General features: G+C 44.1%; 1 protein-coding gene across 15 annotated transcripts in view; it reads left to right on the top strand.

Moving 5' to 3' along the window:
* Nucleotides 1–13,462, top strand: part of WNK2 (WNK lysine deficient protein kinase 2) — a 114,652-nt gene that overhangs the window by 74,313 nt on the left and 26,877 nt on the right. For all 15 annotated transcript variants that reach the window (XR_015948226.1, XR_009557105.2, XM_088662224.1 and 12 more), the window contains 5 exons: nucleotides 1,146–1,218; nucleotides 4,314–4,369; nucleotides 4,867–5,477; nucleotides 8,533–8,747; nucleotides 13,118–13,333. Coding sequence is in view for 13 of the 15 variants with exons in the window: in XM_088662224.1 (XP_088518350.1) it covers nucleotides 1,146–1,218; nucleotides 4,314–4,369; nucleotides 4,867–5,477; nucleotides 8,533–8,747; nucleotides 13,118–13,333 (1,171 nt within the window). In the remaining 2 variants the exon portion in view is untranslated. The remainder of the gene's footprint in view (nucleotides 1–1,145; nucleotides 1,219–4,313; nucleotides 4,370–4,866; nucleotides 5,478–8,532; nucleotides 8,748–13,117; nucleotides 13,334–13,462) is intronic.

Here is a 13,462-nt window from a genome sequence, read left to right as displayed (position 1 = left end):
GCCTAGGGCTTGCTGATCAGAAGGTTGGCGGTTCAAATCCCCGCAACAGGGTGAGCTCCCATCGTTCAGTACCAGCTCCTGCCAACCTAGCAGTTCGAAAGCACACCAAAGTGCAAGTAGATAAAGGAAGGTAAACGGTGGGAAGGTAAACGGTGTTTCCGTACACTGCTCTGGTTTGCCAGAAGCGGCTTAGTCATGCTGGCCACATGACCCGGAAGCTGTATGCCGACTCCCTCGGCCAGTAAAGCAAGATGAGCACTGCAACCCCAGAGTCGTCCACAACTGGACCTAATGGTCAGGGGTACCTTTACCTTTAACTTTAACAAGTGAACAATTTTTTATTTTTTTTAAATGAAAGCTACATGGAGCTGAGTTGTCAGAAGAATCCAGTACATGTTGGGACCCTCAACTGCCAAAAGCCTAATAGGGCCCACCCTAATATCAGTTGTTGTGACATTATTTTGGCCAGCACCATGAACACATGTTGAATATTAGCTCTTTGAATTCATTATTACATCCACACTATTGCATATTTAGTTGAACCCCACCCTATGAAACTTTTCTCCAGTGTATGGGTTCATTCAGCTAAGGGTAAAGGCCCTAGTTCCAGGGACTGGAAAGCATGAGAGAAGCGTGCATTAGCCATTTGCTAGTCCCTACACTCTAGTCACAATTCTTTAACCAGGATTGGGAGCACTACCAACTTTGGCTGACAGTGCCCTATTAGTGCAGTCTGCCACCTCCTGGGTGCCATAACCACATGAAATGCCTACCTTCTTTATAAGGTGTTCATCAGGGGTGGGCCAAAGGTGAATTACAAATTCAGTCCTTGGCGTATGGATGATTTTATAATCGTAACTGGATTCCCCGAGAATTTATACACCTAAACACTCCACACATATTATATCATGCTTATGACTTGAACACTGGAATTTAACGAATTGGTGTTTGTCAACTTCAGCTCTCTAAGAAAGACTAACATGGAGCCTGGAGAATGGAAGAAAGCAGGTTACTAGTGTGTGATATACCTGTTTTAGGATAAATATGAAATAAACTTGAGAGACGATGCATACATATTTCCATGTAACGCAAGCAATCTGCTTTATTTTGAAAGGTTAATTTGTATTTTGGTCCTTTTATTAAAGGTGAGAAAAGCAGAAGTTACTTCTACCAGCACCCAGCCCTCAGAAACAACCCATGGATCAACAAGCAGAGCAGGTAGCACCAATAACTTTAATGTCTATTCTTCCTAATAGACCAACTACCCTTCAGACCAACTAACGTCAATGACTGGCAATAATTCTGGGAATCAAATTATGTGCAGTTGGGAATGTTCCTTCAAATATAGCTTCAGCAACTACATCAGAAACTTAAATATTTGCCTTAATTCATATGTAACTACTTACTAGTTATGCATAAGGATATGTTATGATATATCTAAATTTTTAACATATGAAACATAATATGGTACATGTAAACCCAGTTTGGATAATACTTGCCTCTACATGTAATGGGTGAATGAGATCACATTAATTTGACCACATGGCCTGGGCCAATAAGCATTATATTTTGTACGGTATGTATATACACCCTATTCAAATTCGGCATAGATCTAGCTGCTATACAATCTTGTTCTACACATAGACAGAAGGCACGGGAAAGTATTTCCAAATATACTAAGGAGTGCACTCACCCCCACCCCCAATTTATTTATTTATTTATTGAGAAGAAAGTCATGGCTTTTAATAAAAATTCACATTGGGTGTTTTTGTAGGATACTGAGTGCCTTTTAAGGGGTTTTGTTTTAGTACCACTTAGAATCTGAAAGATATTGACTGATATTTCGCCATGCAGAATCTCAAGCAAATGGAGAAATGTTTTTCTTGCTATTAACTGAAATGCATTCTTGAGCATCTTTTCTGGGAGCAACAGGGTGAATAGAACAGCAGAACTACTGGCACATTAGAAACCTTGCCACTTGCACAGGTCAAGGCAGAAGGTAGAGGGGAACTTAACCCCCCCCTTTTGCTGTACCAGCTCTGTGGCAGCTGGACTCCCTAGGATCCAGCAGATTCTTGGCCAGACCAACTCTGCCCCCAACACTCTCCTGTTGGGTCCCCTGTATCAGCTATTGCTGGCGGGAACACCATCCGTGGTAGTGTTGACTCTGCCATGTTTCTGCAACTGTAGTTCAGGCCTCTGCAGAGACAGAGGTCCTACCCCCCTGCCTGCTGATGAAACATCCACTTGCTCCTAATCCCTTCAAGTATCATGGATTGAGGATTGAGATTGTACCTCTATTTTTTCAAATAAACTTATGTTTTAAAAAGAGGCAAGCATTATACAAGTGTTATTAATCCAGGGCAAAAAAAAATCATCATCATCATCATCAACAACAACAACCTGTCACAATAGCAAAGAAAAGATTTAAGGAAAAAATCATAGACATCTTTATACAGAATCTGATTGAGATTTCCGGTTGCCAAATTACCTGACCTCTGTACATATATACCTCTGACCCTTCTAAGGGATCTTAATGTGGCCGGTGGTGGCATGTGCTGGCTGCATGACCACCTGTGATCTGCATAACTTTCCCAGTATGAACTGGATGCTATAGCATAGGTGCAAAAGGTGGAGGTTTGACCATATATACCTGTTGTGTTCAAAGTCAGTCCACCCTCGTGTTTTGAAATCTAGAATACTGAAACTAATTTGTCATGGACTGGGAGGAGGTAAAATGTGTAGACACAGCCTGATCTGCTGAGGAGCTACCGTGTTTCTCCGGAAATAAGACACCGTCTTATATTTATTTTTCCTCAAAAAACCCCACTATGGCTTATTTTCAGGGGATGTCTTTTTTTTTTTCCTCCTCCTCCTGCCGCGGCTGGCATTGCTGCTGCGCCTATCACCATGTCTTATTTTCGGGGTATGGCTTATATTTCTTGAATGCTTAAAAATCCTGCTATGGCTTATTTTATGGCTACGTCTTATTTTCGGAGAAACAGGGCACATGTATTCACCTCACCCACTATGGGCCCCTCTCCTTCCTTTAGACCTTGCTTCCATAGGGCTAATGCATGAAAAATCAAGGACAATTATCGCACATATAATATTGGAAATGAGCCTAAAATTCAAGCTTACACATGTTGGATGTTTTTGTGTGTAAACTCTAGCGCAAATAAAATACCCACAGATCAGACCCTGGGGCTGATCATGTGCTCACTGTGGGTGGGGCAAGCAGCTGTGATCTCATTCCTTTATCACATATATTCAATTGAGCTGCCCAGGGAGCCCTTTTAAGGGCCAAAATATAGGGTGTAAAATGGTTTTATAAGGAAAAGGCTTTATCAGAGCTGTTAAGCGTATCCATTGTGTGCAGATAAACACCCAATTCTTTCCATTAAAGCCTTCTTAATCTTTTTCATTCAATTATACAGAGAAATGTGGAAATGCCCAGTTCATTACACTGAATTTGTGCCAGAATATTCAAAGGTGGGGGGAGAGAGCTCCTGTGCTTGGGTCCTGCTGGCAGATTTCCCACGGTCATCTGGTTGGTCACTTGTGAGAACAGAATGCTGGATCAGATGAGCCAGCATGCTCTTCTTATAGTCTTACATCTTGGCATGGCTTCAAAACTTGCATCTGCCATCATAATTTACATTGTGTTCTATAGACATGAGCTATAATCTTGCACATTACTATGACCCATTGACACCAGCATTTTAGCCTTGTGCAGCATCTATGCACGATACCTGTAAGGGTGACTCCCCCATCATCCTAACGTCCACCTCGCCAAGCACAGGGAGCAGCAGTGGGTCTGAAGCAGCCAGGGGGGAAGGGAGAGACTCGGAGGGAGAGAGCAGCCAGCGTGCGGAACGATGGGAAAGCTCAGGGGAGGAGAGATGTAGGCAAGGGCTCCAGGATGCTGGAGAGCCATTCCACCGCTTTGACCAGGAGGAGGCTGAGAGGGCATCACTCCTTCCAGCGCAAGAGTTAAGGAGAGCACTGCGATGCAGGTCAAGGGGGAGGCGTTTTGGGGTGCCCCGACTACTTTGCTGGCGTTGGAACAGACGTACGCCATTGCCAGATTCTGATTCGGACTGAGAGGTCATGTTTTAAGCTATCTCTGCACTGTAAATACTTTGCACAATAAAAGTCTTTAAAGACAAACTGGACTCAAGCGGAGTTACTCTAGGGTAGCCACGACGACCCCTATGACAATACCATTAAAATATTTGTGTGTTGTGTGCGCTTTGTTTTAAAATCTGTCTGCTCATATGTGTGTCCATTTTTGTTTCCACTGTATTAAACAGGACAAGCTGCAAACATTACTTCCGCTTCTGTTGGCACACCATCAGGACTCCCTCAGGTATTCTGAACTTACAATTTACTGGTGTATTGTTTTCCTTTCTAGATAGTCATCTCATTCTTACAGCACTTGGTGTTAGAGCACCTGCTTTACATACAGGAAGTCCCAAATTCAATCTCTCCCATATCAAGATAGGGTTGGAAAAGACTCCTGCTGGATACCCTGAGTTGTTGCCAGTCAGTATACAGAAACTGACAAATGATCTGGCACACCACAAGGCAGCTTTCCATGTTCTGGTGTAGTAATCAAAACTAGGGCTGGTGACATAGGGTTATATCCAGTGCTGCACAAGCCACTCGCCCTTTCTCTGCACCCACAGATCTGAATCAGAGGGTCCCCAATCATTGAGCAGATTTTGAGGGTGTGTGGTAGGCTGGCAGGGGAAAAGGAAAGTGAAGTTCCGTTGCATAAGTGGAAGTCCATTACACAAGTGTAACAGCAGCATTAGATACAACCCATGTTCTCCAACTAGACCATGTTCTTGTATGTTACTTCAGGTTGCTCAGAAAGATGCTTCTAAGAGGAGTGAAAAGGAAAACACTGCACCGTTACTTGAAGAGAAAAGTAAATCTGAAAAGGATGACTCTGTGGACTCGAGCTGTAGCGAGAAACAAGCTGAAACACACGACAGCACACCAGCAAAAACTATTGGCAGATTTTCAGTGATCAGTACACAGGATGAGTTAACTTTACCACCTGTGCATTCCTTGAGATACTCTGCGCCACCAGATGTTTATCTAGATGATCAACCTTCTAGCCCTGATATGAAGACTTCTTTGCGGCGTGTGCAGACAGCATCCTCTATCGATGTACTTTGTGGTCAGGATTCTAGTGATTCTGGCGATGAATCTCTTCAAAGGAAACCAGCTCCACCATCACCACAGAGCAGTAGTGCAGGAAATGACTACGTGAAAAAGACCTCATCTTTTCTGCAAAAATCTGGAAAGTCCAGTTCACAAGGCCTTGATTCTCCTAATGGTCATGGATCAAAACTCCCAACCATCAACATAACTTCTTTCCATTCACAATCATCATATGTGAGCAGTGACAATGACTCGGAGTTTGAAGATGCAGACATGAAGAAAGAATTGCAGCACCTGAGGGAAAAGTATGTTTCATTTCCATCAGAATGTCTGGTGTCATTTTGTGCGTTTGTGATATTTTTACAGCATTTAATCCATTTCTATCTCTTTCCTGCGCGTTTATTACAAGTTGGAGTCGCTTGATATTCCAACTAAATCAACTTCCTTCCTTTGGCCTAGTTCTCCTGAGCTGGCAGTCAAGTATCTGGATGGCATCATGTAAGGTTAAAGGTGAAGGACTGAAGTTGAAGGGTGGCTTCAAAGGAGGGTTAGACAAATACATGGAGGCTGTCAGTGGCTGCTAACACTGATACCTACCGTGTTTCTCCAAAAATAAGACACCGTCTTATATTTATTTTTCCTAAAAAAAACAACAACACACGGTGGCTTATTTTCAGGGGATGTCTTATATTTTTTTTATTAAGTTACAGTTTAACCTACAAGGTACAGTTTAACCTACAAGGTTAAACTGCCTATCACTGGCTTATTTTCGGGGTATGGCTTATTTTCGGGGTATGGCTTATTTTCAGGGTATGTTCTACCTCCATTGCTAAGAGGCAGCGTGCCAGTGTGGTTAAGAGCGGTAGACTCGTAATCTGGGGAACCAGGTTCGTGTCTCCACTCCTCCACCTGCAGCTGCTGGGTGACCTTGGGCTAGTCACACTTCTTTGAAGTCTCTCAGCCCCACTTTGAAGTCTCTCAGTCCCACTCACCTCACAGAGTGTTTGTTGTGGGGGAGGAAGTGAAAGGAGAATGTTAGCCGCTTTGAGACTCCTTCGGGTAGTGATAAAGCGGGATATCAAATCCAAATTCTTCCTCCTCCTCCTCCTCCTCCTCCTCCTCCTCCTCCTCCTCCTCCTCCTCCTCTTCTTCTTCTTCTTCTTCTTCTTCTTCTTCTTCTTCTTCTTCTTCTTCTTCTTTGAATACCAGTTGCTGGAATTCAGGAGGGGAGAGTGCTGTTGTGCTCAGGTCCTGCTTGCAGACCTTCCCATGGGCATCTGGTTGGCAACTGTGAGAAATGGAGAGTGGACCCAGTGGCTGGTCTAGCAGGCTGTGGTTTATGTTCTTCAGTTGGAGCAGCTTTTCCCCCTTCTCTTTATTTTATAGGTGTTTTCCATTGTTGAAGATAGAATTGTTGTATGAACCTCACACTTAGTCTGAAGTGGTAGAGTCCTGACACAGTAAGAACTAGGCCTATGTCAGAACATCTGAGAAGCAAACAAGGTCATCATGACCCATAACACTTGTGGATGATAGCTTAACAGTTTTCCTTTCCATTAACAGGACGCGTCTTCCAGCTTTCTTTCTACATGTCCCTAAAACTGTTCCTCTTTCTCTCACTCTTCTGTTGTCCTCATCTAACTTCATGTGAAGCTTTGGTCCTGCCCTCTCCTAAAACCACATAGCCATCTTCCTGTCATTTCCCCTCCTTTCCATCTCCTTATGCCTTTCATCTAACTCCTTCCCTTCTGTATTCATATATGCCACTATTCACCCTACTTCTTAGCCCAGTCTACCTCTCCAATTTCTCTTCTGCCCTTTAACGCCTCCTGGTACATTTTGCATATTTCAGCTGCCTTCTTACTTTGTTTCCTCCAACTCTGCTGTTGATCACATTACATTACATTTATTTAATTACTTGATTTCTACACCACCATTTCTCCTAACAGTGGCCACCTCTAGCATTTCACTAATGCTGCTTTCACCCCAATCACCAGTAATTTCCTTGTGGAGAAAGGAAGGATGCTCAGGAAAGCCTTGCATGACTATTTCTTGTCCAACAGCTGCCCAACAGCCCTGCAGTGCGGCCAGCTGGGCTTTACTATTCTGCAGTTGCTACCACTACCACCCTGTTTTGGTTGCCTACAACCCCAGAAAAAGAGGAGCAACCAGGACTATTCAATTACCGTTGTTAAATCCTGGCATCCTGGACCAGTGCACCTCCAGCCAATCCATCGCCATTTCTTACCATGAGTACTGCAACCTTCTCCTGTTTGGTTTTCTGTTTTCTTAACTTGGTCCCCTCACCTCTATTCCACATTCTTTCAAAATAATTCACCCTTTTCTTTGTTCTTCTCGTGTGTCATCATTCCTTTTTAAAGATCTGTACTGGCTTCCTGTCTACTCCTGCATCCTGCATAAGCTTTTCATCCTTAACTTTTAATAGCCTTCATGGTCATGCCTCCTTTCCTTTTCCTACACAGGATTTTGTGTGTGTGTTCCAGGTGGTATCATATGACTGGTTTTCTATTGAAATATTTGGTTAACTCAGAGTTTAGGATATATCTCATGCAGTCTGCATGAAAAAGACTGCCTGTGATCATAATGTGGATACTATGTACAAATTATATATTAGACATATGCTCTCTCTCGCTGTGTGTGTGTGTGTGTGTTATGCGCGTGCATGCGCACGCAAGCACACACACACACACACACACACACACACACACACAGCCTTCTGGATCAGGCAAATAACCCATCTAGTGCAGAATCCTGTTCTTACAGCTGCCCAACAGAAGCCTGTGGGAAACCTGCAGGCAGGATCCAAGCACTCGCCCCTCCTGTGGTTTCCAGCAACAAGTATTCAAAAGCATTGCTGCCTCCATCTGTGGAGGCAGAGCATAGCCATCATGGCTAGTAGCATCCCATAGCCTCCTCCTACTTAAATCCGTCTAATCCTCTTTCAAAACCACCAAGGTTGGTGACCATCACTGCCTCATGTTGGAGTGAGTTCCATAGTTCAGCTGTGTGCTGTGTAAAAAAGTCATTTGTTTTCTCTGTCCTGAATCTTCCAACATCCAGCTTCATCAGTGGTCCATGAGTTCTAGTGTTATGAGAGAGGGAGGGAAACTTTTCTCTATGTGCTTTCTGCATAATTTTATAAATGTCTATCAGGTCACCTCTTATTCACCTTTTCCCTAAACTAAAAAGTTCCCAAGCGCTGCAACCTTTCTTCATAGGGGAGTTAATCCACCCCCTTGATTATTTTCGTTGCCTTTTTCTGAACCTTTTCCAACACACACACACACACATTTAAGCAGCACTTTGAATTTGATGTAACAACCTGTTTCTATTCTTCAGACACATGAAAGAAATTACTGAGCTGCAGACTCAGCAGAAGAAAGAAATAGAAGCCCTGTACATCCGGCTGGGGAAGCCTTTACCACCAAATATCGGGTTCCTTCATTCTGCCCCGCCAACTGGCCGCCGACGAAGAACCAGCAAGAGCAAATTAAAAACCGGGAAATTAATAAATCCTGTTGTTCAACAGCTCAAAACAACAACATCCAGTACAAGTACGTACATCAGATAACTTTCTCCTATGAGTAACTTTACCAGCGCTATCCTTTTGCTGTCACATATTTATGAAGTGCACATGATGTCTAGTGAAAAGCACCTGTGTCAGTTTTACATTTTCATTGTTCTACCAGAGAGACTTAAGATTTCAAATTGAGGACAGTTTTCTAAGGCAGGTTTTTTTGTTTTTGTTTTTACACTTGCACTATTTGACCCCAGAACAAACAAGGCCTGTTAAAATGGATTTACTTAGATTGACCTTTAGCACATTTTCCTGTTGAGTAAATTAACATGTAAATCCAGCACTGAAGCAACATTAAACACCACCGCAGCAACAGCATACGGAAACATTTGCAAAACCTTATTTCTAGGTTTAAGATTGTGTCTTGATTAGAAAATGGTATCCTTCTGCCTGGTTGCAGCTTAGTCTTTATGGTCTGAGCATGGTCCAACTCAGTACTGGGGAAGCACCAGGCCCAATAGAGTTCTGCTTATGTCTCTCTTCCCCTTGGCACACCAAGCCATTAGTAGGCATGGGGAGGGTGGCATGCACACCTCTTGTTCCTGGTAATGCCCCAGCATTTGCTGAGGCAGGAAGAAGCATAACATTCAACTTCCTCCACATGCAGCTGTACCTAGGATATATTTATATTAACATCAATAATGGCAAAACACCAATTTTTGTGACCACCCTAATTCTCATACAGTAGTACCTCGGTTTATGAACACAATTGGTTCCCGAAGTCTGTTCATAAACCGAAGCGTTCATAAAACGAAGCAAACTTTTCTATTGAAAGTAATGGAAAGTGGATTAATCCGTTCTAGACGATGGAAAAAACCCCTAAAGCAGCAATTTAACGGAGCGCTTCCGTGGCTGCAGCCCAGTCGCGGAAGCGCTCCCCGGCCTCTGGGAGGCATCAGAACGAAGTCCCGGCCTCCCCTAAGGTATCAGACACTCCAGTGTCTTCGGGGAGGTTTGGCCTTCGCTCCGATGCCTTCGGGGAGGCCGGGCCTTTGCTCCGGGCCTCCAGGAGCCATCTGAGCGAAGGCCCGGCCTCCCTGAAGACATCGGACACTCAGTAGGCCTCGGGCACCTTGGTTTACTAACTTCTGGGTTAGGAGTGTTCGTAAACCGAAAATTCGTAAAGCGAGGTGTTTGTAAACCGAGGTACCACTGTAACGCACTTTTAAACCCTACAGTCTGCTTTATGATTTTGTTGCTTTTTGTTTCTGTTGGGTGGCATTCAACAAATTTTTACACAGAATAGACCCACTGATATGAATGAACGTGACCACATTATGTGCATTAATTTCAGTAGTTGTCCAGGCATTGTGTTCCTGGTCCCCAACCTCAGATAAATGAAAGACTACTAAGACTGGGTTTGGATTGAAACAGGCCACAACTTTATTGAATACAGATGAAAGAGGTTTGGCTTGGGCATGGGTCAATCAAAATACTTCCAGCCCACCCGCTGGAAGTGACACATAGGTCAATCCAGGCGGGGGTTCCTAAGACTTACATCAAATAGGGTGAACCCGAATCCCTTTAATGTGATACCCCAGCGTTTGGAACAGCAGGCAGAAACTACAACCTCCTCTCCATCCAAGACAAAGGATTGCCCCAATGCCCAACTCAGTTGCGACGATTGCTATGAGGTAGGAAAAACCACCAGGTTGGAGCCAATTCGCCCGGTGAACAATTCCTACCCAGCCCCATAAAACGGCGACCACAGCAAAGTCCTTGACTATCAACTTGAACCAAGGGTGGGGAACCCGACGAGGGAAAAGCAGCTAGGGTCCCAGGTGCGGGCTGTTTAAATCGCCAGGGAGTGGACTCGAGGGAAGCCTTCCCACTCTGCTGATTCCACCCCCTTGCCAAGCCCATGTCCTAGCCTGCATCCCCATTCACCAAACCGGGATGCAGGCCAGGAGCTGGCTCCTGATAGGCGGCTCTGGCTTATGCCCATGCCACCTATCAGGAAGGGGCACTGATGTTAGGATTCTCTCATCAGGGGGCCCAGTGGAGCCTCTGTTGTCCCTCGAAAGGGTGAGTGGACTTGGAACTCAATGAAGTGCTAAGGAGATTGCTGATGGAATGCAGTCCTCCATACCCCACCCTGTTCTGTGGAATCTTCCACCCACCCACCAACCACCCCAAGCAGATTTGAGGGAGGGGTGTGGGAAATGGGAGCCAAGCCCCCTTGCACTAGCAGGAGTCCTTGTACTGGCTTCTCCAAGTGGAATGGGGTAGATGAGTTACCTTTTTAACATTTGTTTTATTATTTCTGTATACTAGGCTGAAGATATGATGGGTGATATTAAAAAGCACGTTTAACATTGCATGTTCCCACCTCTCATTTTTGTCTGCCCCAAAGGCAGAATGTACTACCCTTAGGAATCTCCCACTTCCCGCAGTCTTTGCTGTAGCTGATGTGGGGCATTTTTCCATACTAAGTTATGAACTTTTTGTGCTTGAAACTTGTTTACATGGGGACTTTTTGCTTCCATCCCATATGTTTCCAACCACTGTCAGCAGTTTTAAAGTAAATTGGGGGCAGACGGAGAGAATCCTTGTAAAACTCTTTAATATCTTCATTACCATGCCTACTCATTGCGTAAAAGTTGATAGGTGAAGACCATCTTTTCTCCCTAATGTCTGTACTCCAAAGAATGGGACAATGAAATTCAGTATTTTAATTATTATTTCCCACTAATTTCTACTTAAAAATGTGAAGGCCATTGTAGTTCCTGGAGAAAGGGAGGATGGGTTTTGCTCAGCCATTCCATCTGATAGAGTGGCTGATCTTGCACTGTTTTTCTGAAATGATTCCTTTCAGTCTTCCCCCAACTGCCCTCAACCCAGGTGAGCAGTATTGCTTTTTTCTCACAGTGCAGGAGTGCAGTTTAATCTCTGCCCTTTATCCAGTTTCTTCTTCTTCTAGGGTTATTCATTCATAGGATGTTGGGAAATGAAGCAAGCTTCTTCAGGGAAGTGATGGTCTCTTCTTTCCCTGGAGATCATTTTAAGGGAAGGCCAGATGAGTTTCTGTGAAAATGGGTTTACGTTTGGGTGGCTGGGGGATGGGGTGCATTCCGCCCAGACTGTGGATGGATTAAGACTTTAATCCTTTATATACCTACTTGGGAGTGAATCATATTGCATTAACTTTTAGTTATTTCTGAGTGATCATGCGTAGGGTGAGGCTGCGAATAACTCTTTCAAGTCTCATGTCTCTTAAAGAATCCAGGCAATAACAACACTGTTTTGTGTCCCCATTTTGTGTCCCCATTGGGGTTTTCATCTTGTGTTTCCCAAACAGTAGTTTTTCACAAACACATACATACACCAGATTTCTAAAATACACTTTTTTGAAAATAGTTTGGATATGACAATGGAAAAGTCCTGCAAAACCTTTTCCATCACCTAATGTAGCTCTCTCAGTCATGGCATCCATCAATAATCCTATTTAGGTCTACTCAGATGTAAAATCTCACTGCATTCAGTGGGGTTAGTCAGTATACAAACATAGCTTATGTCCAAAAAATGTAAAATGGGGTGGCTCTGCAAATTTTGTTGGACCAACTTCTATTGTTTCCAGCCAGCATGACCACAAGTCAGAGACATTAGTAGACAGGTGGTGGAGCAGCTGCACTCGCCTGACCCATTGACAGCTTAATCACTGCTGTTTACTAGAAGGTGGTGCCAGGGTGAGGTGGTAGGAAGGTCAGCACGGTGCAAACACTAGATTGGTTTAGCTGGTGTGTTTGCATTGCGCCAAACTTCCCACCTCCTCACCTTGTCCTTCTTGGTAAGGAGAAGTGATTCAGCTGTTGGGAGATCAGGTGAGTACCACCACACCACTATGCCACACAATACTGGTCAGGGATAATAGGAATTGTAAACGAGGGATATCTGTAGGTCCATAGCTTAGCTCAGGCATCCCCAAACTTTGGCCCGCCAGATGTTTTGGACTACAATTCCCATCTTCCCCGACCACTGGTCCTGTTAGCTAGGGATCATGGGAGTTGTAGGCCAAAACATCTGGAGGGCCGCAGTTTGGGGATGCCTGGCTTAGCTAAAGGCCCTTAGCTTAGCTTAGCTATGGGCCTATTGCAAAGCTACTGTTTTAAAGCTACTTCTATTGTAAAGCTGCTGTCAGTGTTAGGTTTCATATTATACAGTATTGACATCAGCACTTGCAAACTGAACAGCAGGTTGGTTATCTGCAGTTGAAGTGTTTCAACTGTGCAGCTGTAGATTTCTTGCACTGCTTCAAAATATTTTGAAGCGTTCTTCAGGAATGACCTGCTAGTTGCAGCAAATCTTATTTCTTGGCGTTTGGTGATTTTTGCATGTATCCTTTTTTAGGTAGTGTATCAGACTGCAGAGACACTCTGGCTAAAGAAAATGCTAAAGCTCAGACTGGTTCTACTGAAGCAGCAGCGCTAACTTCGTCCACATCAGCCATACTTGGAAAGTCAGTTCAGACACAGCAACCCTGCTCTGTCAAGGCTTCCTTGTCCACTGACATCTGCTCTGGATTAGCTACTGAGGGAGGCGATGCCCATGAAAATTCTGCCCAAGGTGATTCTATATACTTGGGGTCATCATTCCTTCTATACTGAAATTAGCAATTATTTCAACATTAAAAGTGAATTTGTATGACGTTGGGAGTTGCAGGTTCAAATAGCTGCTCAGCGCACTGACTTGGGC

Source organism: Zootoca vivipara, chromosome 2, assembly GCF_965207765.1.
Source record: "Zootoca vivipara chromosome 2, rZooViv2.hap1.1, whole genome shotgun sequence".
NCBI lineage: Eukaryota > Metazoa > Chordata > Lepidosauria > Squamata > Lacertidae > Zootoca > Zootoca vivipara.
Note: the sequence above shows the minus strand (reverse complement) of the source record. Positions and strands in the feature narration are given on the sequence as shown.